Source organism: Sturnira hondurensis, unplaced genomic scaffold, assembly GCF_014824575.4.
Source record: "Sturnira hondurensis isolate 20B ecotype Veracruz unplaced genomic scaffold, ASM1482457v3 Scaffold0011291, whole genome shotgun sequence".
NCBI classification, from domain to species: domain Eukaryota; kingdom Metazoa; phylum Chordata; class Mammalia; order Chiroptera; family Phyllostomidae; genus Sturnira; species Sturnira hondurensis.
The window spans coordinates 1,247,400-1,275,086 of NW_028083922.1; the positions used below are offsets into that span (position 1 = coordinate 1,247,400).

The 27,687-nt window shown below is 35.9% G+C and overlaps 1 protein-coding gene across 1 annotated transcript in view; it reads left to right on the forward strand.

The window, feature by feature from the left end:
* ASCC3 (activating signal cointegrator 1 complex subunit 3) overlaps positions 1 to 27,687 on the forward strand; it is a 320,030-nt gene that overhangs the window by 149,040 nt on the left and 143,303 nt on the right. Inside the window, exons 14-16 of the mRNA XM_037059706.1 lie at positions 4,245 to 4,379; positions 22,178 to 22,369; positions 22,681 to 22,905. Coding sequence (XP_036915601.1) covers positions 4,245 to 4,379; positions 22,178 to 22,369; positions 22,681 to 22,905 — 552 coding nt within the window. The remainder of the gene's footprint in view (positions 1 to 4,244; positions 4,380 to 22,177; positions 22,370 to 22,680; positions 22,906 to 27,687) is intronic.

A 27,687-nucleotide genomic window follows, 5' to 3' on the forward strand; every position in this document is an offset into this window, starting at 1 on the left:
GCCAAATGAAACAACGCTGCCCTTTCTGTTATAGTTTTCATGAATCTATTTAAATTAATTAACCAAATTAACAAACCATAAAATTCAGTATGTTTATAGAGACCCAAAATCTTATAATGGCTTCTGTTGGAGCCTCTACAGAAAATTTCTAATAAGAAAAACAGTTTATTTTACTAAACAGGACATGATGGATTTTTTAATAAAAAGAAATTGCTATTTTAAGTTGTAACTAATATTTCTCTTGGCTGCAGTAGGAAATAATTTGCAAAATGATAAGTTGACAAGTCAAACTGAAGTAATTAATGAAGATTTAGGGTCATATTTTATTTTCCCTTATGTTCTTTATATCTGTTATTTCAACAGGATTTACATAATGTGGCATTTGAATAATGGGGAATAAAAATTTAGTTGCATTATAAAAACCTAGCCCATCTGGGAAATGATCTTGGGGCTATGCTATTTATATAAAATACCTTAGTATTTCTTGATATCATATGTATAAGTAAATTAAGATAGATTATTAGGAAAAATTTTAAATAATCTTTGTAGTGGTAGTATTACTTATTTTTTCTTTTAAACTTTTAATGTAGGAGAAGTAAATTAAGTTGGTGGTAATTATTAGTTTCACTCAATAGTCGTCTCAGTAGGAGTTAATATCTACACCCCACCCTTGGATATTCTTTCTTAATTGGTTTCAGGGAAGACCCAGAAATCTGTTTTAACAGATACCAGCAGTAATTGTGGTGCAGTGGTCCTTGGGCCTCAGTAATAGAAATTTTGAAAGAGCATGCACCTCTTCAAGCTAATGCACTAAAGTTACCAAAGGTAAATACTTCAAATAATGCTCTAGCCTCTCCGTCCAGACTGTACCCTGCTTCTGTAATCAGGTCAGGCTGACTGCTAGTAATTCTTTCTCACCACAACAGTAATGTTCCAGTTTGGAACCTTGGGACATATTTATTATTGTGTAGCTGGTGCTCAGTACATTGCGTAGCACGCAGTAGGTACTGTGTAAATACCTTGGAATGAGCCCTGGCTGGTGTGGCTCAGTGGATTGAGCGCGGGCCTGTGAACCAGAGGATCGAGGTTCGATTCCCAGTCAGGGCACAGGCCTGGGTTGCAGGCCAGGTCCTTAGTAGGGGGAGCACGAGAGGCAACCACACACTGATGTTTCCTTCTGTCTCCCTTTCTTCCCCTCTCTCTATAAATAAATAAATAAATAAATAAAATATTTGTAAATGTATTTAAAAAAATATGTATTTGAGTGGCAGAATTAAGGAAACCCAGGATCTCTATGTTTAACATTCCTGTGTTAGCCACACTCCATACATCTTTTTGGTCAGCTGCCTTCATTATGTCTACAGTTTTCTCCTTAAATTTTACGTGTCTCTTATAGACAGGGCCATGTCTTGTCTATTTTCATCTGTTTCCTTTTAAGAGTATTTTATAGATACATTGGCAGTAAATATTTATTAAGTAGAAAAAATATTTTTTTTGAAAAATGTAATCCCTCATACTAGATTCTCATCTCCATGAGCCCATGAGCAGGGCCCTTGCCTCTCTTTTTCTCAGTAGTTTACTCAAGGCTTGGTGGTGACCACATGCTCTGAAATATATGAATGAATGAAAAATAATAAATTAATAATGTTTTTATTATTTTATTTTAATTATGATGGAAATAAATCATAATTAAAATAATGACTTTATTTTAATTATGATTTTTAAACATTTAATGTTGAAGGTTAATGAGTCTGTGTGTGATAAAATTTATTTTTGTATAAGAAAAAAATCACCCTTACACTTTAAAAAAGGAATTCACAGTTGAAATAGCTTTACCTTTTGCAATAGACAGAATGATGGAATTTGACAGATTCTGAACTAGTGAAACTTCATCATGGCATTATGGTTAACAGAATTTTCTATCTCACTTAGTATTTAACAGCTTTTGTCAGTAATTTTGAAAATATCACAGTGATATTAAATGGCAGTCTCTTAACATCTTATGAAGTAAAGATGTTTCCCCAGAAAGCTAGTCTATCAAATCAACTTTTTTTAGTTGAAAATGAGGAAAACAGAAGAATTTTCTAGCATCTGTAAAAGTTTTTGAAATAAATGTTATGAGTCTACTCTTTAGAAATAGTCTTATCATGTTTTTCAAAACACATTAGTATCAGCAAATAAGTTAGAGCTCTGACAAAGTGTGAAATCTCAAGCTTCGCATCCTTAAAGACTGTGAGTGACATGTGAAATTTCTCTAGATAACTTGCCGTGCTATTTCGTGTTTTACGAACACTGGGAGTTCTTCTTTGAAGAGCTTCTGTTACTCTCCAGATTATCTGCTCTCCATCGCTTTGAATATACCCTAAGAGAATATTAGTTAAGCAGTTCAATTTCATGAATGACTGTTATTTGAGATTTTACCCTTCTGTGAATATTAATATTCCGTATGTGAAACATACTCTTTGACAAGTTTATAAACATACAAGATCTGTCCAGAAAGTGTTCAGACATATATCATGGAAAATGAAGAAATTTATTGAATAAGATACAAGAAACATTGTACATAGAACAAAGACACTTCAGTCCCCTTCAAAGTGGGCACCTTGGGACCTCACACAGTTCTCACCTGCTGCCCTTAGCTGCAGCCTTCTGAATCATCTGAATAGTTTTCCCAGAGGAATGTTCAAGCTGAATCCAAAAATGTGGTGCAGATTCGCTGCTCTCCTCACTCAGTCGTTTTGAATGCAATGGCCACACAGTACCCATGCTCGTTCAATAGCATCTGTCGACCCCCACTGACTGGTATAGTGAGGTTGTTATTGTTCATGCATACCTATTCTAGTCCACTCTCCTTGGCTACCAGGTTCCATCCATGTCATCGAAACCATTCTTGTGATATTAAGCATGGTTGGAGTTTTTCATACAGACCTTGTAAGGTTACTATGTGTTAATTATGTAACATGTGCTCCATATATGTGTCACTGTATCTCATTCCTGGTCAAATTCCAAATCTCCTTCAGCTCTTAACTTTGTGTTAGTTCTCCAAATGATCTTCTCTTTTACTGTAACAATTAGTTACATACCCTCCTAAATATGCAGGCTGCAAGTAACACTAAAGTTCCACCTTCCAAGAAAACATAATTAACAGAATATGGGGAAATACTGGGAAGAAGAAGCAACAATCAGGAACTTCACGACTCTGAGCCATAACGGGAACGCCATGGTGGCTCCAGAGAGATTTAAAGGTGCCAGTTGCGTTGGAAGCTGTGGCTCCAACTGGTCTCTAAATCATGCAAAGCTCCCATACTGACTCTCCTTAGATTGTATGTTTCAGTTTGGTATAAATATCAGCTATCTAAAAATGTGCTTATTTACACCATAAAAATTGAAAAAGATCACTCACCCATATGAAAGAATAAAATTATTTTTCACCATAGTAATGGCTCTTTGGGAAGGCTGGGATTGAGCTGAACGCGGGAGAATTGAAGGAACAAAGAAGAAACAGCAAGAAGAGAGAAGGCAGATCCTAACAGGCAGCAAATACAGGATGCTAATTGCACCCTTATTTATTCTCTTCAGTCGCCTTTAACACTCTGCCTGGTAACTGTCCCTGAAAGTACTGTTACCCACCTCTCTTTGACAGAGAGATATGTGACTTCCCCTCGTTCAGATGTCCATAGTCACTCTGTCAGCAATTCCACAGGAAGTTCTGCCACCATAAAAAATTCCGAATACCTTTAGAAACATTTCCACTTCCAGTAGTCCCCTAAACTATATTTTAAATGGTTTGTCTTAGACATGAGTTTGTCCAGGAAAGAGGGTTCTTTACTGTTTTCAATTTTTTAAAACATGTTTATGATACTGGGAATTTCCTTGACTGTAGAGAAGGAAAGCTCTCATATTTTGTACATTCTGTCCCCATAACAGATGATGGTGCAAATGCATCATGTCTTCAGAAGACAATATGCATGAATTAAACTCCACATTTTATATGACCCACTAACTTCATGTCTAATGTCTGCCAGTTTATAGGCTAATAAATAAATACATGTTACTGAATTTTAGTTAACTTACCTTTACCCTATACATATTTTGTTCTAATATAAGGAGATATTGGAAAGTTAGTGAAGCAGGGTTTTATTTTGAAAAATTACTAGTTGTTTGTATTCAGTGATTTGCAGACTAGTATTAAACCACCTTTTAATGAATTTGAATATTAAATAAATTGCTTTCCTTTATTTTAGGTGATGGTGTTTGTACATGCTCGAAATGCCACTGTAAGAACAGCTATGTCTCTAATAGAAAGAGCAAAAAATAATGGCCAGATTTCCTGCTTTTTACCTACACAAGGACCTGACTATGGACATGCAGAAAAACAGGTAGGGGACAAATAACAGCAAGATACAAGAACAAAGCACATAATGTGCCAGATATACCAGATATTTTATGCATGAAAGATCCATGGTGTTCAATTTCTAAGAAACAAATTTTACAGATTTATTATGTTATAATCTTGATTTTTTTCTTGACTTAATGATCTTTCAAAGGATCTCAGTGCATGTATTCGATCATAACTTCTTTCTAAATGGTTATAATTGTAGTATTTAGTCCTGCTCGTTAAAGTATAGTTAAAACATAAAGGACAGTTTAGCTTTGTAAAGCATGTTAACATCTATATGTTTATCATTGTTCCTTTAAAGAATTACTTGACAATTTTTAAAAAGTTTTCCACCTTTAATTTCCATGGGTCAGTATGGACAGACATACCTACATGAAAGCTTTTTTAAGAATGCAAGTGTTTGAGGCCAGCAAGTTTAAGACCCACTGCAGTGCCATTCAGTATGTGCTCAAAGGCCCTGAAAAGCAAAGGTCCTCATTAGAAATGCAGAAACTCAGGCCTCACTCCAATTTTACCAGATTAGAATCTGCATTTGAACTTGATCCCCAGATGATTTTATGCACATTACAGTTTAAGAAGTACTTCCATAGGTAATTTGGGTACCCTGAGATTTATAGGCTTTATTTAATTCTATCAAATCATATTTTAGATCAACAGTGTCCAATTACAGTCCGAGAGCCAAAGGCAGCACCTATCTCTGCAATTAAAGTTCTGTAGAAAACTGCCAGACCCTTTTCGTCTGTGGCTGCTCTTTGGCACAACAAGGGAGGAACTGAATACTTGGTATGAGACTGTGTGGTTGGCCCACAAGCCTAAAATGCACGGGCCCTACGCAGAAAAAATCTGCTGTGATTTATAGCTATGAAAATAAATTTTCAGATAAAAAACTCTGAACATAAAATGATACTAACTTCACAATATAGTATTTATATGCAGTAAGATTTCACTGTTGTTTACTGAGATGCCAGACATTGTTCTTTGAACTTTCATATTAATCAGTCAATAAAATGTATTTAATTGTTATAATTGCACTATAAATCTTACCACTTTTAATGATATTTTAAATTCTGAGTATGATAATCTGATGCCAGGGGTGAATGTCAGATTCTCTTTCAATTTAGAACTACAAAATATATTCATTTTTTTCATATTATGAAATTTCTATTCTATAATATTTATTAACCAGCTTTGTATCTTTCAGCTATTTATTAACTATGAATTTCTGAGAGTCTTTGAAAAGTCAGTTTGGCATTCATTAAGTCTTATTTCATTTCTTTGGAAGTACAAAGCAAGTCTATTGTGTTTCAAAGCCAAGCCTAGAGAGCCACCTTGTGGACATCTGGTTATTTCATAGCTCAATATTCTGAGAGCTATTGCTCTTCTAAATAAAGCAGGTTTCTTACTTAATTATTATAACAATGTTTAGTACTTATCAGGTGTTCATTAGGGCCAATGATTGTTTCTATTACTTTATATAACTCAGTTCTCACAGCCGCCTGTGATGTAGGTTTGTACTGTTATCCCTTGATATAGCATATATGTAAGTAATTCAGATATAACATAAAATATTCCAAAGCATATAGAAATAGTTTATACAGAGACTTTTTCAAGTAATTGGGACAGCATCATCAAACACAGATTCACAGATCACTATGCCAAAACACATGCAGAATAGAAAGTTTTAATATAGTTGGGTAGATTTGAAAATCTGTAGTTATTTTTATTATAACTTCTGGTATTTTTATTGTACTTCATTTTTATCCAATTTAACTGTTATTGGATTATTTAACAAGAATGAATTCCACAACATTTACTAATAAATACAGGAGCATTGTTCTGTTCACCATTATATGCCTAGCCTTTTATACATTATTTGGCTGATAGTGGGTACCCCCAAATTACTTTTTCTTTTTGTCTTTGTACTTATGAGACAAACATTGTAAGAGATGTTCTCACTTTAATTTTGTTGTGATGAGCACCACTATTGCCTCTTTGAAGATTCTTATTCCTATTTTCCAGATAAAGAAACTGGAACTGGGTGAGAGAGTGATTTCCCTGTCACTCCCATGTAGTGAGTTAGTGCAGCCCCGATTTGGGCGGGTCTCACTCCAAATTCTACCCTTTTAACTGCCTGTCTTTTTTTTTTCTTCTTCCTTTTATTGAATTTACTGTGATGACACGTTAACAAAATTACACAGATTTCAGGTGCACAACTCCACAAACCATTGTCTGTACACTGTACTGTCTGTTCCCAAGTCCAGCCTCCGTCTGTCACCATTTATCCCCCTAAACGCTCTTCCATCAAAAGCAAGTAAAAAAATTTAGTCTGGGATTTTTTAAAGGCTTGAGGGCTTTGAGTCTTTTTTTTTTTTTTTAGTAAAAGGGAAAAGTATATTTTAAGCATAGCCACATTCCCCATTTCTCCTAAAGAGATATTCAAAAAGGTGGGCTCCTCCACAGTGGATATTATTTTATAACTAAAGAAAGGTAGTCTACCTGAATGTTTTCTCATATCTTCAGAATTTTATATTATAGTTCTAGTTCTAGTTGTATATGTCTTCCTGTTCTTTGAAGCGCTTTTTGAACTTGAATGGTATTAACATTCTAGCAATTCTACAGACGCCATTACCATGATGGTAGGGGATATTTCTTCCCACGTTTTTGAAAAATGGGAAATTAAGTACTCAAAACATTAAAATGAAATTAGGAGGTAATTTTGCTATGGTCATACATAGAAATTTAGCCTCGTGGGTCCTGTTAATGAAAATATAATGGAATCCCTACCGTGTCCCTGTGATACTTTACCCCCACTTATTTAATGGAACCATCTTAAATCCTGACTTACCACATAAGGTTTTTTTAAGGCATTTCTTCATAGTTTTAACACACTATAACTTTATTTGTATAAATAATAAATAAAACTGCATTAAGGAACTGGGAATGCCCCCCCCATCTGTTTCTCTGCACATTATATGTGATGTGCATGAAAAGGCTGTTTCTGTGCTTTATCCACAGCTGAAATGAGTCTTCTCTTTCTAGTAAGTAAAAATTATACTTCAAGACTCCTCATGATATTTCCATCTTTACTAACAGTCACCCCCAGGTGAAAAACCTGCCGTATTTTTAAATTGTCCACTGAAAGAAGAAAATAGGTAAAGAAAAAATGAAGTATCTAAAAGTAGCTTAACCTGTAGAGATGGAGCAGCTAGGAATTTCAGATGAGGCCCTCAGCAAGAGGGCACATTAACGGAAAGCTCTCGTCTCTACTTTACCACTAGGAGCCCTGTGGCTTAAACACCTAAACATTTTGGAAGCTTTCTCTTCTATCAAATGGAATAGCAGTGGGATAAATAACATCCGTTCCAGTAGTTTACTGTGATAAACAAATGGAGTGATATATGGAATTGTTTTGGAAACTGGCTGAACAGTTATAAAACTTTACATATATTATAGAAATCCACTTTTAGAATATGTATGTTAATAACTACATTTTAAAATGGTGAAAGGATAACAAGCAATATGGATAAATTTGCCTAATTTACCCTGCATATTATTACTTTCTACTCTCCCCAGCAAAGATACTCTCGAGAAACCACAGTTTTCTGTGAAATAGAACATACTTCAGAATGGCTATCATAAACAATGCAACAAACAACAAATGTTGGAGAGGTTGTGGGGAAAAGTGGACCCTAGTTCACTGTTGGTGGGATTGCAGACTGGTACAACCATCATGGAAAATAGTATGGAATTTTCTCAGAAAACTAAAAATGGACCTGCCTTTTGACCCAGCAATTCCACTCCTGGGATTATATCCTAAGAACCCTAAAACACCAATCCCAAAGAACCTATGCACTCCAGTGTTCATAGCAGCACAATTTGCAATAGCCAAGAGTTGGAAGCAACCTAGGTGCCCGTCGGTAAATGAATGGATCAAAAAACTATGGTACATATACACAGTGGAATTCTATGCAGCAGAAACAAAGAAGGAGCTCCTACCCTTTGCAACAGCATGGATGGAACTGGAAAGCATTATGCTGAGTGAAATAAGCCAGGTGTTGAAAGACAAATACCATATGATCTCACCTTTAACGGGAGGCTAAACAACAAAACAAACAAGCAAGCAAAATAAAAACAAAGACACTGAAATAGAGAACAGAGGGACAGTGACCAGAGGGGAAAGGGGATGGAATTTCAGGGGAAAAGGGGGAGGGATTTAGAGGAACTAGTATAAAGGACACATGGACAATAATTAAGGTAGGGGGTGGAAATGGGAGGGAGGTGGGGAACACAGGGGAGTGGGCTCGGATGAGAGTAAAAGACAGAAAACTGTACTTGATAAATAAATAAATAAATAAATAAATAAGAGGAAAAAAGACCGTACTTCAGGGGAAAGTAGCAGCTTACATTTACACAGAAGTAACTATATCAAGTTGAATGAATATTTCAATTACACTCTTCAAATTCTGTTTCACTCAAGATGTAGTCAAATAAATTTTTACCCTTAGGTACAAATTTGTTAAGAGATTTTAAATATTGTAATGTGAATATGAGTGTTTCTATCTTCCCACCCACCAGCATACTTTCCTGATTTACAAGTTTTTGTACATATATTAGTAATGTCAGTTATTTTTCTTTTAGCTAGAAATGATCAGTTATACAATAAGCGTCATGAATGTAGTTAATGGAAGTATCTATTAATCAGAAAACCGGGGAAAATCCAATAATAATATGTATCCTCAAAGCTATCTTAAAGTATCATTGTAAGACTTGGTATTACCTACATCTATCAGCCATCTCCTTGTTTTCACAGATGAGCTTTCACTTTACCTAATAATGGAATCTGCCTTTGATACAAGTTTTCTGATCATGTTGCTAGCTTTCTTTATTTCTGCCTTAGCAGCTTAACAGTATCAGTATAGGCCAAATAAAATTAGAATTTCTTCCTGCAATAGAAGATACCTGTTAAATAAAAACTAGCAGGTGTCCGATAGCCCCCCTTCTCTTATTTTTTACTTTAAGTATGTGCAAAATGTCATCTTCTCAGAGGCTGTTTTTCCTTCACCATATCAACCTCCTTTCCGTTTAGAGGGTAATGTAGCAATTTTACTGTCTTTGGTAATTACACAGAAATAATGTCAAAAGTGCAGTATTGTTTTAAACAAAATTTTAAAAAATGGAGCTGTGTTTTTAATTGGCTTTTTGGAAGCATGACTTTACTGTTTTCAAAGGGAAGTTGCCTCCCAGAATGAAGGCTGTGGGTCCAGGCACACCTGGAAATTAATCCTCATTCATATGCTCTAACATAGACTTTTGACTTTCTCAAGTTATAATTTACTTGAGAAAGTAAATTACTACTTGTATATTACATATACAAAGTGACAGTGTTCCCTATATCTTAAGATTTTTATAATAAAGGAGGTAACATAGGTCTTTCCTGACATACAATAGACACTGTAAGTAGTTACATATGAGCTTTGAAGGGAAGGAAAAGACAGCTTTAAATAACATTTGCTGTGATCATGTTAAAGTTAAAACTTTAGGACAACAAAATATAATATATTGAATTGCCAAAGGCAATAAATAGGTTGGGGGAAATACCAGTAACAGATACAACAGGGTAGTTAATATGCACATCTTTAGATGTGTTCTTATTTAATAACCAAAACATGAAATTCTAGTAAGTAAATGAGCAAAAAGAGGAATCAATTCAGGTAAACAAACTGTTGAAGAAAATAATTAGTACATAAAATTGTATAAATAATGGAGTATATGTACTCCTCAACCCAATAAATCATCAAAAACTAAAATGATGGTGTCCAATTTTGAAGATGATTTGAGGATTTGGTACAGGCTTGGATATCCTGTGGCAATGATCAGTTCAGTCCTTTTAAAAAACATTTTGGTATATATTTTAAGAGCCAAACTTTTTTCCCACATTCTTTAACTTTGAAATCCTAAACCTGGTAATCTTTTCAAGAAAATATTAAAAGAAAAGTTAGTATGTACCAAGAGCTCTGTTCCAACATATTATTTATTATGAAAAAAATATGGAGACAGCATAAATATCCAACAGTTGGGCAACTTTAAAGCAAACTATGGATAGGCTTTCAGTTAAATATTATATAGCTATTAAGAACAAGGACTATAGAGTATGTACGATACCCAATTCTACATCATTTTTAATGCAAATGATCAAATGTCCCGTGCCACTGACAATAAGCAGCCAAACAAGGCAGAGTCTGTTAGCTTTTAAGACACACACAGCCTCACAGAGGATTTAGAAATACACAGCTAAGTAAACCAAAATGAAATGACACGGGAGAACAAAAAGTCCAATAGAAACAAAAAAGAAAAGTGATTCAAGTCAGTGCTTTTATATTTCAATATACAGCAATTGGTGTCTTGAGTATTCCAAGGAAAGGAGAAAGAGAACCTGGGCAACGGAAACCACTGGACATATTTGGAAAATGAGGGTATTCTATTTTCACTAGAATGTCAGGGACATGTAGATTTTGGTCAGGATGTAGAGGACCTTAAATTACATACTAAAAGTTTGGACTCTATGCAGCAGGGAGCTATTGAAGTTCATTGGAAGAGCCAAATTTTATGACCAGAATTTACATACTGAAATGCAGGATTGGTTTTCCTCCAAAAAGGAGAAATTCCCATAGCTGAGGTGTTCATTTCAAGACATCTAACATAGGGCTCACTTGGTGATACTCTTTTTGACCTCAATTTAATTGAGAATAATTGAACTACCTCACCGTATAAATTTAAAGTGTACAGCATAATGATTCGATTTGTATATACAGTTCACCTTTTAACAGTACATGGATTAGGAGAGGTAACCCCCCCACACACACACGCCTCATGCATTCAGAAATTCACATATAACTTGATTCCCCCCAAACATCACCACATTTGTCCCCTGGTATCCGTGGAGGATTGGTTACAGGACCCCTGCAGTACCCAAATCCAGGGATGCTCAAGCCCCTTCTATAAAATGGCACAGAACAATGCATACAGCTGGCCCTCTGCATCTGTGGGCTCCCAACCGCAGATCAAAAATACTGTTTTCAGTCTGTAGTAGGTTGAATCTACATATACAAAACCTGGGGATATGAAGGGCCAGGTGTATATTATTTATAAAGATCCACATATAAGTGGACCTATGAAGTTCAAACTCATGTTGTTCAATGGTCAAGTGTACTGTGAAGTGATTCCACATGTGTGAAAGTTTTAACTGTGATCATGTAAGTTTTATCTTTTTCTGCTTGACTTATTTTACTTAACATAATTCCTTCAAGGTCCATTCATGTTGTCACAAATAGGAAAATTTTATGGCTAAATAATATTCTACATCTTTATCCACTTAGGTTGTTTTCATGTCTTGGCCATTGTAAAAAATACTACTGTGAACATAGGGGTGAAGGAAGGTATCTTTCTATTAATGTTTTTCCTTTGGATATACTTTCAGAAGTGAAATTTGGGGGCCATATGGTGGTTCTATATTTAATTTTTATGGCCCTCCATATTATTTTCCACAGTGGCTGTAGCAATTTACAACCCTACCAATAGTACACATCAGTTCCCTTTTCTGTACATCCACACCAGCATTTGTTGTCTTTTTGATGATGGCCATTCTAATCAGCATGAGGTGATACTCACTATGCTTCTAATTTGCATTTTCCTAATGACTAGTGATGTTGAGTGTCTTTACCTATGCCTGTTGGCCATTCTTATATCTTCTTTGGAAAAGTGTCTATTCAGGTTCTTTGCTCTTTTAAAAAAAATTGGATTACTGAGGGTTTTTTTGTTATTTGTTTTATTTATTTATTTGCTTTTGAGTTGCATGAGTTTTTTATGTATTTTGGATATTAACGGCTTATCAAATATTTTGCCAATATTTTTCCCCATTCTGTAGCTTGTCATTTCACTTTGTCGGTGGTTTTTGGTGTTTTGCAGTAACTTTTCAGTTTGATGTAGTCCTACTTGTTTATTTTTTATTTCATTGCTTGTGCTTTAAATATGATTTCCCAAAATAATTACCAATAGCCATGTCAAGGAGCAATAGCATAGGAAGTATCATTAGAATGTTATTGTTTCTTCTTTTGCTATTATGTTTAAGTATATTTTGATTGCAGTTATTTTTGTTTCTGTGTTTTAACATATATTTTAGAGGTATAGAATAAATTTTTTTACAATGAATTTATATATCTTGTTAAGGAACCATACTGTCTTGGAAAAGTATATTAATTGGAATATTGTTGCTCTCGCATTTGAAAATACTTTATTAGGAGAATCACTTTAAAGTTATATTGATTCAATAAGTAAGGTCATTAAACATTAGTGATGCAGAGATTTATATTGCTAAAGTTTAAAGCTCAAAATCACATTTCACAAGGTGATTATTTTTATTGTATTTCAGCATTTATTTATTTGCCTGTGTTAGCATGTAGTATTTTCAGCATGTAGTATCTTCTATTATTATAAAATATTGTAGTAGTAAAAAAACATGGACATAAGGAATGCAATTTTAGATGAGATCTCTCTTTCGCTAATTAGAGGACTCTCTCTGGAATCCAACTTGTTTCTAAATTGGCTTGTAGTAATACCAGAGTAGCCCATGTGAGAATCAAGACAACCTTTGAAAGAATGATATAACATGGAACCAAGGATATGGTATTTTTCTTTCTCCCAAGTTAAACTGAACAATTGAGATGAACAAAATGACATGGAAATTGGTTGACATTTTGCAAACTAGGCTAGTCTTTGTGAATTGATTGTATACACATGGGCCTCAAACTGTTTTTAGTGGTGGTCACTCAGTAAATATTTACTGAATGTAAGCTACATACCAGTCACTGTAGTAGATCAATAGGTATCACAATAAATAAATTCTGTTGTCAACCTGATTAAAGTGAATTGACGAAGATATGTTGTATCAGTCAAGATTCAGTAAAAGAAACAAACCACTCTGCATACAAGTTGAATAAAAAGAAATGAGGTACTTGCTTGAATGTTGGTGAGATGGGAAGAGCAGGAGCGATTCATTGGAACTGTTGAATTAAGAACCAATAAATTGCTCCTACTGATAGTGAAATATGCCATTGATGTTTTAATAGAAATTGTGTTGAATCTATGGATTCCTTTGGGTGGTATACACATTTTAATGATGTTAATTCTTGGAATCCATGAACACAGTATAAGCTCCCATTTATTTGTTTCTTCAACAGTTTCTTTCTTCAGTGTTCTATAGTTTTCCTAGTATAAGTCTTTTACTAGGTTAAAATTTATTCCTAGGTACTTTACTTTTTTTCTTGCTATAGCAAATGGGATTTATTTCCTAGTTTCTCTTTGTGGTACTTTATTGTTGGTGCATAAGAATCCCATCAATTTCTGAATATTGACTTTGTTGTATCTGCTACTTTGCCAGTTTCACATATTAGGTCTAGTAGTTTTTTGGTGGGGACTATAGGATTTTCTATGTACACTATCATGTTGTCTGTGAGTAATGACAGTTTTACTTCCTCCTTTCCAATTTGGTGTCTTTTATGTCTTTTTTTCTTGTCTAATAACTGGCTAGAACTTCCAGCAATATGTCAAATAAGAGTGGTGAAAGCAAACACAGTTGTCTTGTTCCTGATCTTAAGGGAAATGTTTTAGGTTTTGCCCATTGACTATGATGTTAGTAGTAGGTCTCTCCTATATGGCCTTTATATGTTGAGCTATACTCCCTCAATTCACAGTTTCTGAGTGTTTTTATCATAAATGGATGCTGGAGAAGTTATAGCCACTGCTACAGATGCCTTTCAACATTCATGAAGAAACCTTGAGTATACAGTACATCCATTGTAACTTTCAGCCCTCATTTCTCCAAGATCTTTCTTGCCAGCAAAGACAACAGCAGGAAGATGATTTCTTCTTTACCTCTGTTGTCTAGTTCTTACCTGAGTGCATCTGATCGAAGATTGGATTTTTGCATCCAGTACCCTGACTATGAGAGACCTGAGAAATATAGGTTTTTACCTTCTGGCTCATGTAATACAGGAAGAGCTAATGGAAGGAAGTGGGAGTTGTGTGCTGATTAATATTCTTTGTTTTAATTGGAAATGAAAATATATTTAGAAAGAAAAAGTATCTGTCCCTTTACCTTTATGGAGCTTATGTATTGGCAGGACAGAAAGACTAATCAACTAATTACATTATATTAATTGAATTTTTAATAAATGATAAAGAGGGACAGAATGCTAAGAGAAAGTACAATTGGGGAATCTTACCTAGACCAATAGTGTTAGAGTGGGCTTAGCTCACAAAATGACATTTAAGCTGAGGTTGGGGGGTTAGGAGTTTACACAGCAAAAGTATAGCAGCAGGGTGTTCTAAGAAAAGTTTCGGCAAAAGAAAGTAGCACATTGAAGGAAGTGGGTAAAGTCAGAATTACCCAAATGTAGAGCATGATGGGGAGTGAGTGGCAGATGGCAGGTTTACAGCAATGACTAGATTGTGAGGGTCTTGAATATCATGTTACAGATTTGTTGTTTTATCTTAAAAGCAATGAATTATGATTAGAGGAATTTGAGGAAGGAAGTGGCATGATCAGACTTGTGTTTATAAAAAAATAGATCATTAAACACAGGCAGGGCAAATGAGAATGGGAACACCAGTTAGATTTAATGATAGTTAGATAGAGACTTCGATTTGTTGGGGAATATTGGGAAACCAGATTGCTAGGACTCAGTGATTAATGGGATGTGCATGGTTGAAGGAGAAAGATCTAGAAGCTTCTGTGTTTTCTAAAAGATGTCTGGCTTGCATTGTTGATGAGTAGTTGGGTCATTTGTAAAGAAAAAGAATAATAGAGAAAGATTTGCTCGATGGAAGGACATGCTGAGGTTGAGATACCTGGGATATTTAGAGATGGGGAGTAAGCAGCTGGGTTAATAAAAGGAACACATTCTGTGTTGGAGGGGGGAAACCACAGGAGTGGATATGAATGGTGAAAGAGCCCAGGACTAGGTCTTGAGGAATTCTAGTATTTAATGACCGCATAGAGAAGAATGAGCCAAAAAAGGAGACTTCAAAGCACTGGAGTGAACCCCACACAAGTATAAGATAATGTCCTGGAGGCAAAGGAAAAGAGTGGTTCAAACAGGAGAGCGTGATCATCTGTATGTGGCACTGCTGTGAGAGTCAAGTAATGTGAGGGTTATAAAGCGTTCACTGTACTTAGCAACGTGGGTATTGGTGACCTTATGTAGAGCCTTTTTCATTCACTTAGCGGAAAGCGAAAAACAGATCAACCCCCCAACCTCAGCTTAAATGTCATTTTGTGAGCTAAGCCCACTCTAACACTATTGGTCTAGTGTTAGAGTACTTTCTCTAACACTAGAGAAAGTACTCCCCAATTGTACTTTCTCTTAGCACTCTGTCCCTCTTTATCATTTATTAAAAATTCAATTAATATAATTGAATTTATACTATTTGTATAGAAAATACTGTCTATACAAAAGGAAAATGGGTGGTACCTAGAAAATACGAAATAGTATGCAGAAAGGTAGACATTGTATTTTATTTTTTAAGGTGGAAGTGATACGTTTATATTGTCTTGGAACTATTGAAGAAAGAGTGAGAAAGGATTGAAGTTGATTGGTTAATTTGATAGGAAAGAAACTGAATCGTGGGTAATATAATAGTCCTGAGAAGTCAAGAGGCATGAGATCCAAAGAACAAGTAGAGAGATTTTCCTTGGATAGGAGTTGGGGTACTTCTCTTATAACGGAATTGGGAAAGTTAAAAATGTGGATTCTGGTATAAATACATTTCAGGTATGTGGCAGGAAGATGGGGGAGTTTTCTCTGATGTGATGCGTTTTCTTTATGAAATAGATGTTAAGGTCATGCCTTGAGAGTCAAGGGTAATGAGCTGATTGGCAGTTAGTGGAGAAAAAATAAGTGCCTAATATAGACTTCATGAGACATGTGAGAACTGACTATAAAAGACATGGAAGAATCGCTGTCTGATGTTAAGGGCTTGTGGAGATTGTGATCATGGATTGAAAATGTTCTCAGGTCTCCCTTGTATATAATTTTTCTTAACCACTTTTGCCCGTCTGTTATAACAAAAAGACTTTGTTATCTAAACTGGGTAAAGAACTAAAATAAGGACTAGGGTATGGATTGGGAGTGAGAGGGGAGGTACTAATAAATAGAATGAAAGTAGAGAAATTGTGATTGGAAGTATTATTTTAAAATGAGCTTAGAAAAATTAGTTGGGCAAGCTTGAATTATAGGATGCCTTGGATCAGAAATTGAGATGTTTGTACTAGTGATTTTAAAAGTCATACAGTGTGCTTGATAACAAATCTAGAATACAATCATTGGTCAACTGAGTTGGGACAGAGGCCATGGGAATTAAAGGGTGAGGAGCTTGGTGTCCACATGGAAAATACTGACACCTAGGATGATGACAGGAATTGGGATCGACAGAAGATAAGGAGCCATGGGTATCAAGTCTTCGCTGGATAAGTTTGGGTGACAGCCAGATTATACTGAATCTTAAAGGAACAGAGGTTTTTATAAAAGGTTAGTACACACTGGTTTGGAAATGGTGATGGGAAAGAGAGACCTCATCTCCCATCACTTGAGAGGTATGCATGAGAAGCCGCATTCAGGGAGGAGAGTCAAGTTTCAGTTAAGGCAAGATGGGAAAACAGATGAATAGAGTTTGCTGGTCCCTGGGTGGTGATTCCAGAGAATGGAGTGGAGAATTTCATATCCTAGAGTGGAAAAAACAGTACAGAGGATAAGCAATTGAGTCAAAAGCAAAAAAAAAATACCTATCGTTAAGGAGACAATGGTACAGTAGATCTTCAGCTCCCATTGCCTGTTCCCATGTCAGATATCAAAATCAGAATCTCTGACACAAAGGCCCTAAAATTTTTAGCAGAAATTCTGCTCAGAGCCAAGTTTAATTGATCTAGTTTACAGATGGCTATTGGACCTTATGCTGAGGACGGGGAGGGCAGGTTTCCTGGCTGCCTCACTGGGGACAGAGCATTGCAGGTTATGGTTCTCTTGGCATAAATGCCAGAGGACCAATCTTTGATGTCTCTATGAACACAGTTTAAAATGCAATAAACCTTTAAAACAAAGAAATAGAAGGGGTGGGAAAGTTGGCATGTTATATTCCTTAGACCTCTAAACTCCAGTGTCCAAAGAAAAGCCAGGTACCGGTTTTTTGCCCCTAGCGTGTAAGCAGGTCTTTCTTACTCTGATTAACGTTGTAAACATTACATGATAAAAATATAAGTAAACAAAGATGAGAGCTTTGTAATACTTCTTCTAACATTGATAAAGCATGCTAATAATTGTGAAGAAGAATGGTATTATTTGGGAGAAAATATTTGCCTCCTCCCAGTTAAATTTTAGTTTTTATAATGGCAGTCATTTTTTCTTCATGCATTTGAAATTACCCGCAGTGAAGTGTACCTTATTGAGACAAATTACCTCAGAAGGCTTACAAAAGTCACTATACATCATTTATGCAATTTCGTCATACTCTTTTATTCACGGTTTGTATCTGAGCTGAAGGTTTTGCATGTGTTTTGGTCTTATGTTGAATAAAACAAATTTGTTCCCCTTTGATATCCCCAATTACTTGATGTCAGTCTTTTTTATCCAGTTTTTTAATCATACATTTTTGTTAGTTTGGAAGTCAGCTTTTGGAAGTGGTTGCATTTTAATCTTACTCATTGATTGTCCATTTCATGATAGGAAAAAGGTATGGAAGGAAGCCCTGCATGCTTTCGTGGGGGAAAAAGAACCTAGTGCCCTCTGTGTGCCAGTGGGTTGTTTGAGCAGTTGTCTATTCCACTCTAAGTTGATTGACTACCAAAGCCTGGTATGGGGAGTTCACTTGTGAAAACTGGAAACACGAAGCCGGAGGAAACCGAGCTGGGATAATTCTTAAACTCCACACACCTGACTCCCGTTACTTTTCACAGCTGGTGTTCTTTGGGGCTGAATTCCCACGTCTAGAAACGTTTATCCAGTGAGTATAGTATTGGATCGTTAATGGCCTCCTTAAAGAACCCAGTGCTCTGTTCAGAGAATGTGAGCAAGATAAACTGTCATCTCTGCAGCTGTGCAGAGGATGGCAGAGCCTGGATCCCAGGGAAGGCTTACCTGGGGAAACGAGGTAGAAAACTGATTATATCTGGATACTTCAGGAAGCAGCAGGTACCTTGTAATAAACTTAGCTGCATGAGTCATGATCTTAACCACCTCTTCTCCATTCATTTCTCTAAGACTCCTGTTAAAAAGCTTCTTGTGTTTATATTTCTTTCAAAGGAAGGTTTTGTACAACTGCCATTGTACATATTTGCTTGTGAGTTTTAGTGTAAACAGGTTGAACAGTGTTAGACACACTTTTCTGTTTCTTGCTCTCTTCACTTTGTATATATGTCGGGGAGATCTTTCCAAATAAACATGGGAAGACCTGATCCTAGAAACAACTTCTTTTACCAACTGTATAGAATGCTACAATATGGACATTATGATAATTCATTTACCCAGTCCTGTCTTGATGGATACTTTGTTGTTTTCAGTTATTTTTTATTGTTAAAAGTGCTGCAGTAAAAAAATTCTTGCTCATAGTCTTGGCAGTTGTGAGATGTCCTTTGGGAAAATTTCTGGCAGTGGAGTTTATTCATCATCGTGGTACATGCATTTAAAATTTTGGTGAATATCCCTTATTGCCCACTAGGGAGATTTTTCCAATTTAGAGTTTTTCAAATCGTAAGTTTGAGGAAGTTACTTTGCTCACATAACTGTCAGCACTGGGCAGTGTGAGAGTTTTTAAGTTTATGACAGAATAATAAGCAGAAAAATGGTACTTCATTGTTATTTTAACTGATATTTCTTTATGAGTGAAACTGAGCACTTTGCATATTGGCCATTTGGATTTGTTTTTCCATAAATTATATGTTCATATCCTTGGCCCATTGTGTTTTAAATTGCATGTGCTGTCATATGTGTTACAGATATTTTTCTTGTTAACGTTTTGTTTTGATTTTTATTTGTTTATATATATTTTTGCCATGCTGAAGTTTTTATCAACTTATAGTCTTTGGGCTTTGTCTTGCTTATAGCAGCCACCCTACTTCATCCATGATGTTCTCCAACCCTTTTTAAAATTTTATTAAATTTAATTTTTTTTAACTTCCATGATATCATCTTCTTAGATCCATGGTATTTATTTATTCATTTAAAGATTTTATTCATTTATCTCTAGAGGGGAAGGGAAGGAGAGAGGGAGAGAAATATCCATGTATGGTTGCCTCTGGTGTGTTCCCTGCTGGGAACTGGCCTGCAACCCAGGCATGTGCCCTGACTGGGAATTGAACCACAATCCCTTAGTTCGCAGGCCTGCACTCAATCCACGCCAGCCAGGGCTATATTAAATTTAATTTATATTGTTAGATCTTTAATCTGCCCAAAACTTAAATTCACATAGTAATGAACCCCATTATCTTTTTCCAAGTATTTATTCCCCATTTCTTCTATTGATTTTTCAGTTTAATAGAACATACAAAATTCTTGTATTTGGCTGACCTTGGCCATGAAAGAGCTCTGTTATATTCTAGCAAATATTCCACAGCAGGCTTCATCCCAGGTCATCCCATATTCATGGGATTGACAATGACAATAACTCATGTCTGAAAAGAGGAAAGTGGTGGCAGTATGATCCAGGTAAAGTTAATTATAAAGTATATGTATGATTTCTAACCACTCTGCACAAATATCAAATGAGAATATACTGCCCTTGAAGAAGATAGCCTTTTTGTGTACATGTATTTTGTTTGAGTTTCTTTGTTGTTATTTACTTGGCTGGCCACTAGATGGTAGGATTTGTTAATGTATTACCATCCAGTTTATATTTGAAGCAGGCTTCAGGAAGTGCTATTTTCTTGTATTATTTTCTTAGTTAATTATTACTAACATAGAAAGTTAAAATCTTAAGTGACCTTAGTGATAATCCATGTACCAAAGCCTGCACTAGAACCACAGACTCCTGAAATCCTGCCCCGTGCCACTGTGGTGTTCCTTACATGAGAACTGTCGAATGAAAACTGTTTCAAAAGAGGCTATTGAAATGTTTGTAATGAAAATTTCAGAGCAGTAGCTCAAAAACTCTAGATGAGATGCCCAAACAGAAGCTTCGACTGTATAAACACTTATGTTAATCTAAAGTCTTTAGTTTTGCAGAAAATTTTTCTCCTATCGTATAGTGAATCTTCGTTGAATTTTGTAAAATCTGCTTTAGCACGTACACAGACTGTGGATAAGTGGGCCATATCCTACAACTGACCTCAGACCAGGTCCAAGAGCAGATGCCAGAAGTGAAGGTAGTGTATTCAGGGCAGCTACAGAGTTGAGCTAAGGCAGTGCCCGGCCCTCCCGTCAGAGAGCTCCAGGAACAGGAGTGCGGGTGAACGCAGTAGGTCTGTTGGCTCATTGCTGTGATGCTAAGGCAGTGTCCGTGCCCTCCCGTCANTTTCAGAGCAGTAGCTCAAAAACTCTAGATGAGATGCCCAAACAGAAGCTTCGACTGTATAAACACTTATGTTAATCTAAAGTCTTTAGTTTTGCAGAAAATTTTTCTCCTGTCGTATAGTGAATCTTCGTTGAATTTTGTAAAATCTGCTTTAGCACGTACACAGACTGTGGATAAGTGGGCCATGTCCTACAACTGACCTCAGACCAGGTCCAAGAGCGGATGCCAGAAGTGAAGGTAGTGTATTCAGGGCAGCTACAGAGTTGAGCTAAGGCAGTGTCCGTGCCCTCCCGTCAGAGAGCTCCAGGAACAGGAGTGCGGGTGAACGCAGTAGGTCTGTTGGCTCATTGCTGTGATGCTAAGGCAGTGTCCGTGCCCTCCCGTCAGAGAGCTCCAGGAACAGGAGTGCGGGTGAACGCAGTAGGTCTGTTGGCTCATTGCTGTTGTGAAGAGTTTATGCTATGCAGAACCATGGAGCATCTCAGTAAGAGGGAAAAAGTCTTCCAAGGCAGTGGGTCTGGAATGGAGTGTCACGCTGAGATTAGTGGATTTGTCAAAAACGGGACATAGAGAAAAAGTTGGCCCTGTGACTAGCTAAATGAGGTTAGTGGATAGGTATGATTTCTGTAGGGCCTTGCATTGTAAGGACTCTGGTCTTTACTAGGAATGAGGTGGAAGCCACTGAGATTTATGCTTATCTTAATAGAATGTGTTTGGAAGGGTAGGAAATTGATTATAAGAACAGGACATTTGAATGAGAAAAACACTTGCTTTTGACTTCCTTCCTTTGGATTTTGTATCATGGTTAGAATTACATATTTTTAAACAGATAAAATATAATTTTTAATCACTTTATATAAACCATTGTATACTAATACTTAGTAAGACCTTGAGATGCTTAAAAATGCCCTGATTGGTGTGGCTCAGTTAATTGGGCACTGTCCTGCTAAGTAAAGAGTCACAGGTTCGATTCCCAGTCAGGGCACATGCCTGGGTTGCAAGCCATCTGTCCCTAGTTGGCGTGTGTGAGAAGCAACTGATCGATGTTTCTCTCCATTGTTTTCTCCCTCCCTTCCCCTCTTTCTAAAAATAATAAATAAAATCTTTAAAAAACACTTAATAATAAATTTATGCTATTTGATAAACTCACTCAATGAAAGGCTAAATAACCATCCCTTTTAGATACTAAACATTTTTTATGTTTTGTTTGTATCTCTCTAGGTGCAAAAGTCAAGAAATAGGCAAGTACGAGAATTATTCCCAGATGGTTTTAGTATTCATCATGCAGGAATGCTTCGACCGGACAGAAATTTGGTTGAAAACTTGTTTTCTAATGGGCATATCAAAGTCCTGGTGTGTACAGCCACATTAGCCTGGGGTGTCAATCTTCCTGCACATGCTGTTATTATTAAGGTAAGAGCTTACCTTCCTTTGCACATGGATTTGTGACGTCTTAAAACAAACCTGCGGATTAATGTATTTAGAAAAATATTGTGATATGGCTGCTTCACTGACTTTGAATGTTATTTATATAAGGACAGAATTATTTTCTCAAAAAAATTCTAGTTTATATTGTGAAAATTTAACTCTATCACAGATGATGAAAGGATTAGTTAAAGTACACTTTTGAGATCTTGCCGTATTTGCCTAATTTCAGTATTCAGCTCATCGGGATTATATTTGTGTGTGTTTATGTTAATTTTTATTAACTTTTCCTTATCTAGGGAACACAAATATATGATGCAAAAAGAGGCTCCTTTGTTGACCTTGGAATATTAGATGTCATGCAGATATTTGGTCGAGCTGGAAGACCACAGTTCGACAGATTTGGGGAAGGGACCATCATAACAACACATGATAAACTCAGCCATTACCTCACTTTGCTCACTCAACAAAACCCAATTGAGAGTCAGTTTCTGGAAAGCCTTGCAGATAACCTGAATGCAGAGGTAAGACCTAATGAGTGAAAGGTTGGCAAAAGATCATTAGCTGCAAGAATGATTAAGTAAGATAAAGGTTGACTATTTTAAAGTAGTTGGGAGAATAGCTTGTTCCATTAGACAGCCATAAGACACAACAAACCAAATGGCAATATTGTTGATTACTTCAGAGCAGTACAGAATGCAAATGATAACTGATAAGAACTCATTGCTCAAAGATTATATGCTTTTTAAAATGGAATTTATTGAGGTGACACTGTTAATAAAATTATACAGGTTTCCCATGTGTAATTCTATAATACATTATCTGTGTATTGTGTTGTATGTGTATCACCCCAAGTCAAGTCTCCCGTCACCACGTATCCCCCGTTTTCCCTTTTCTGCCTCCCCTCACAACTCCTTTCCTGTGACAAGCACCATCCCATTTGTCTGTGTCTATGACTCTTTCTTTTTGCTTTGCTTAATCTCTTTACCTTTCTCACCCAGCCCTTAATCCCCTTCCCTCTGACAGCTGTCAGTCTGTTCTCAGTATCCATGAGTCTGTCTCCACTTTGTTTGTTAGTTTATTTTGTTCATTAGATTCCACATATAAGTGAAATTATATAGTATTTGTCTTTCTCTGACTGGTCTATTCCAGTTGGTATAATACCCTCCAGGTCCATCCATGCTCTCACAAAAGATAAGATTTCCTCCTTTTGTATGGCTGAGTAGTATCCCATTGTATAAATGTACCACAGCTTTTTTATCTACTCATCTCATGATGGGTACTTGGGCTGCTTCCAAATCTTGGATATTGTAAATAATACTGGATATTGTAAATAAGTGAACATAGGGGTGTGTGTATTCTTTTGAATTCGTGGTTTGGGTTTCTTCAAATATATTCCCAGAAGTGCAATTGCTGTGGGTCATAAAGCAGTTCCATTTTTAATTTTTTGAGGTTACTTCACACTGCTTTCCCCAGTGGCTGCAGTAATCTGCATTCCCAGCAACAGTGCATGAGAGTTCCCTTTTCTCCATCCTCACCAGCTCTTGTTTGTTGATTTACTGATGATAGCCATTCTGACAGGTGTGCAGTGATATCTGATTGTGGTTTTAATGTGCATTTCTCTGATGACTAGTGATGTTGAACATCATTTCACATAGCCATTGGCTATCTGTATGTCCTTTTAGGAGACGTGTCTATTCAGGTCCGTTGCCCATTTCTTAATTGGATTCTTTGGGGGTTTTGGGGGGGTTGGATTGAGTTTTATATATTCCTTATATGTTTTGGATGTAGTCAATTAATACTTAACAAAGTTAGACAAAAAATACAGTGGGGTAAAGATAATCTATTCAATAAATGATGTTGGGTCAATTGGACAGATACATGCAAATAAAGTGAAACTAGACCACTTTCTTACACCATACATAAGAATAAACTCAAACTGGATTAAAGACTTACATGTTTGACTCGAAAGCATAAAAATCCTAGAAAAAAACCTGGGCAAGAAAATCTCAGAAATTTCCTGTAGCAATATTTTTTCTTATATATCTACTTGGGCAAGAGAAATAAAAGAAAAAAGAAACAAATGGGACTACCTCAAACTAAAAACGTTTCGAACAGCAAAGGAAACCATGAACAAAATGAAAAGATAGCCCTGACCAGTATGGCTCATTTGGTTGGTCATCCTGCAAAGCCAAAGGTCACTAATTCAGTCCCAGGTCAGGGCACATGCCTGGGTTAAGACTTCGGACCCCAGTCAGGGGGCTTACGAGAGGCAACTGATGGGTGTTTCTCTCTCGCATCAATGTTTCTCTCCTTCCTTTTCTTTCTCCCTCCCTTCCCCTCTCTCTAAAATAAATAAGTAAAATCTTCTTTAAAAAAATGAAAAACAACCCAATGAATGGGAGAACATATTCACAAAACCATATATACTTTTAAATTATGAGGTTTTGTAATGCAGCAGAAATCTAACCAAGCCTAATACAAACCAAGGAAACAAACAGCAATTACAACTAATATATCTGTATCACACTTTTGCAAGTTATTTTATAAAATATTTTTAAAGTTTTTACGAGGTTTATAAAGGTCTTTTATCTTTGATCACTTGACTTTGTTGTACAAAATAGGACTGCTCAACCATTACAGGTTTCATGTGTGTATGTGTGTTTTGTGTTAAGATTCAAAAAGCAGACCCTAGAATCCTAGTTAACTTGGAAACAACTGGTAGAGTCAGTAAACTTTCATAATATAAGAGTTAATGTGTCAGACATTCAAATGAGGTTTTATCGTTTTCATGACACTTTCAGTTATTGCTCTAGCATTTAGTACTCTTCTGTTTCTCTATCCTTTTTTCCTTTTAAAGGTGACTCAATTTTTGGAAGTAAGAAGGGTATAAATATTAAAGAGGTGAATAAATGAAATATTTACTATCAAATATTACTTGTGTGCGGGTCCTATATACTAGGTACTTCTTAAACATCTTATGGAAATTTCACTTACATTCTATTTATGTTATTTACAAGTCTTTTTAGAGGATAAAAAACACAATCATTTTCCAGTCCCCTCTGTTAAGGAGCAAAAAGTCCAAGGGGAGAAAAAGATGAAAAACCCCCAAACCCAGAGTACAATACTGTTTATAGAAGGATTCAGAGGAGAAAGTACTTTTGGACTCAGGCTACCAGGAAATGCTTTGCTTTTGAAGATCGTAAAACTTGACCTGGGTTAGGAAGAAGAGATAAGGTTTTGAAGATCCAGCTGGAAGTTAGAAAAAGTCATGGAAAATGCTGGTTTCTAGTAGTATAATTACAAGAAAATAGAAAGGATTAGGAAATAAATTTTGCCTCCAAAGAAAATAAAATAGCTCAGTCCTCATCACCTACTCCGACTGCATGGTTTAAATAAGTAGGTCTTTGATCAACAGTACTCATGATGAAATAGTCAATTGTACAGAGATAGTAGTAGTGGCAGTCATCCGAGGACCTGCTAAATGCCAGAGACTGCGGATGCTCTTTGTATCCTCTGTCACTCTCTCAGTATTTCTGCTCAGCAGGTAGGATTGTCTTCAAAGAGATATGCAACTGACCCAAAGGTCATCCAACTACTGATTTCTGGAACTAGTATTTACACTCAGGTCTGTGTAACTCCAAACCTAGTCTTTCCATTGTAGTCTAGGTGTCTGTTATATTGAAATGTAGTAAGTTAAAGGCAAATATATTTCTCTGTATAAGTACCCAACATTTGCCTTTTTCTAAGACCAGGAATAAACATTTTCCAAATTGATAGTCATAATTTCTCTGACTTACAGTAAAAATCAAGGCTCTTTTGGACAATTTTTCTTGAAAAACCATATCAAGGAAGATTATATCCTCATAAACATAAAATCGTTGTCATTTATGGCTTTTTGTAAGTGATAAAGTAAACACAGGGTGGTCATGTTATTACACAGAAGACACAGTGAGTAAGTCACTGCTCTTGTCCTCAAGGAACTCTTCCCAGAGACTCTAAAATGCCCTCAGTGAAACTATTTGGTCAAGTCCTGAGAAATTAAAAATAAATTGTAGTCCTCAGATTCACCTAATATTCATAAAGTACTTGTTAGGTGTATCATTTTCAGAAAGGCTAACTTTAACCATTAATTCATTTCATACCATGAATGGCATGTAAATAGTGAAATACATACCTTGAAAATTTTAGCTACTGTAGCAAAGTAAAGCCATTTTTTTCTGTGTAGAAAGTTTCTAATATTGTGTTCTACTGGAATAGCTCCCAATTAAAGGGAAATTTCTCCTTAAGGAAAGAACCTCCCTTAAATTGTATTTGAGTGTGAAATTAAATTTAGTAATCTGTGGAAATCAAGTGTGAAATTAGTTTATAAAAAGAATGTGGGCTGTGTCCTTAAGGTAATGGATTTTTAAGTCTTTAGAATCCTAAAATCTTTGCAAGACTACACAGTGACAGTGATCAGCATAAAGGTCATGTTAGATTAGCAGTATTGCTTCTTTGATATCAAAGTAATATCTTTGATAACACGAATATCAATTCTAACCATTAGTTTAGAAGAACCAGAGACAGTATTACATTAATTTTAGTGCAAACATTTTATGAGGCATCTTTGCTGATTGATGCATAATGGGGCTGAGTTTTTAATGCTAATGCCAAAAGGTCACTAATCCCAGCCCTGGATAAAGCTACTTAATTTTGCACTGAGAGAAAAACTGAAGCAAGTTTGAGGCTTATTAAAATTTATTTGGCAGACATTACTGGGTACCTTCTTTGCCAGCTCCCTGTAGTCTATACTTCAAAATACGTTAATCTTTCTATATAACCATACATACATTCTTTATATAGAGCCCCTTCCATCTCTGCAGGACATGGTACAAACACCTTGTCCTTGGATTTAAGGCCTCCACAGTCTGACCAGCCATCCCAATTCTGGCTCTGGTTACTCTCCAGCACAGATCTTCTGCTCTAGATAGGCTCTCGTTTACTCACTTCTCCTGTAAAACCTAATTTTCCTGTTTATAAAAGGAGGATAATGGATTTTTGTAAAAATTTAACAAATGCCTATGTCCAGTTGGTACTTAATGAAAGACCGTATCACCATTAGCTGACAGTTCTTTGGTTCCCAGCCCTGCCTATATTTACTGTCAACATTCACATTTTAGTTCAATAAATAAATGAATGAATGGTAGCATAAATGTATTTTTATGTATATGTATATCTAAAAACTCCTTTAGCAGGAGTGGTGATTATATTTACTTATTTAATTTTATATGATTTCAACTAATTTAGAAAACATACAAATAAAC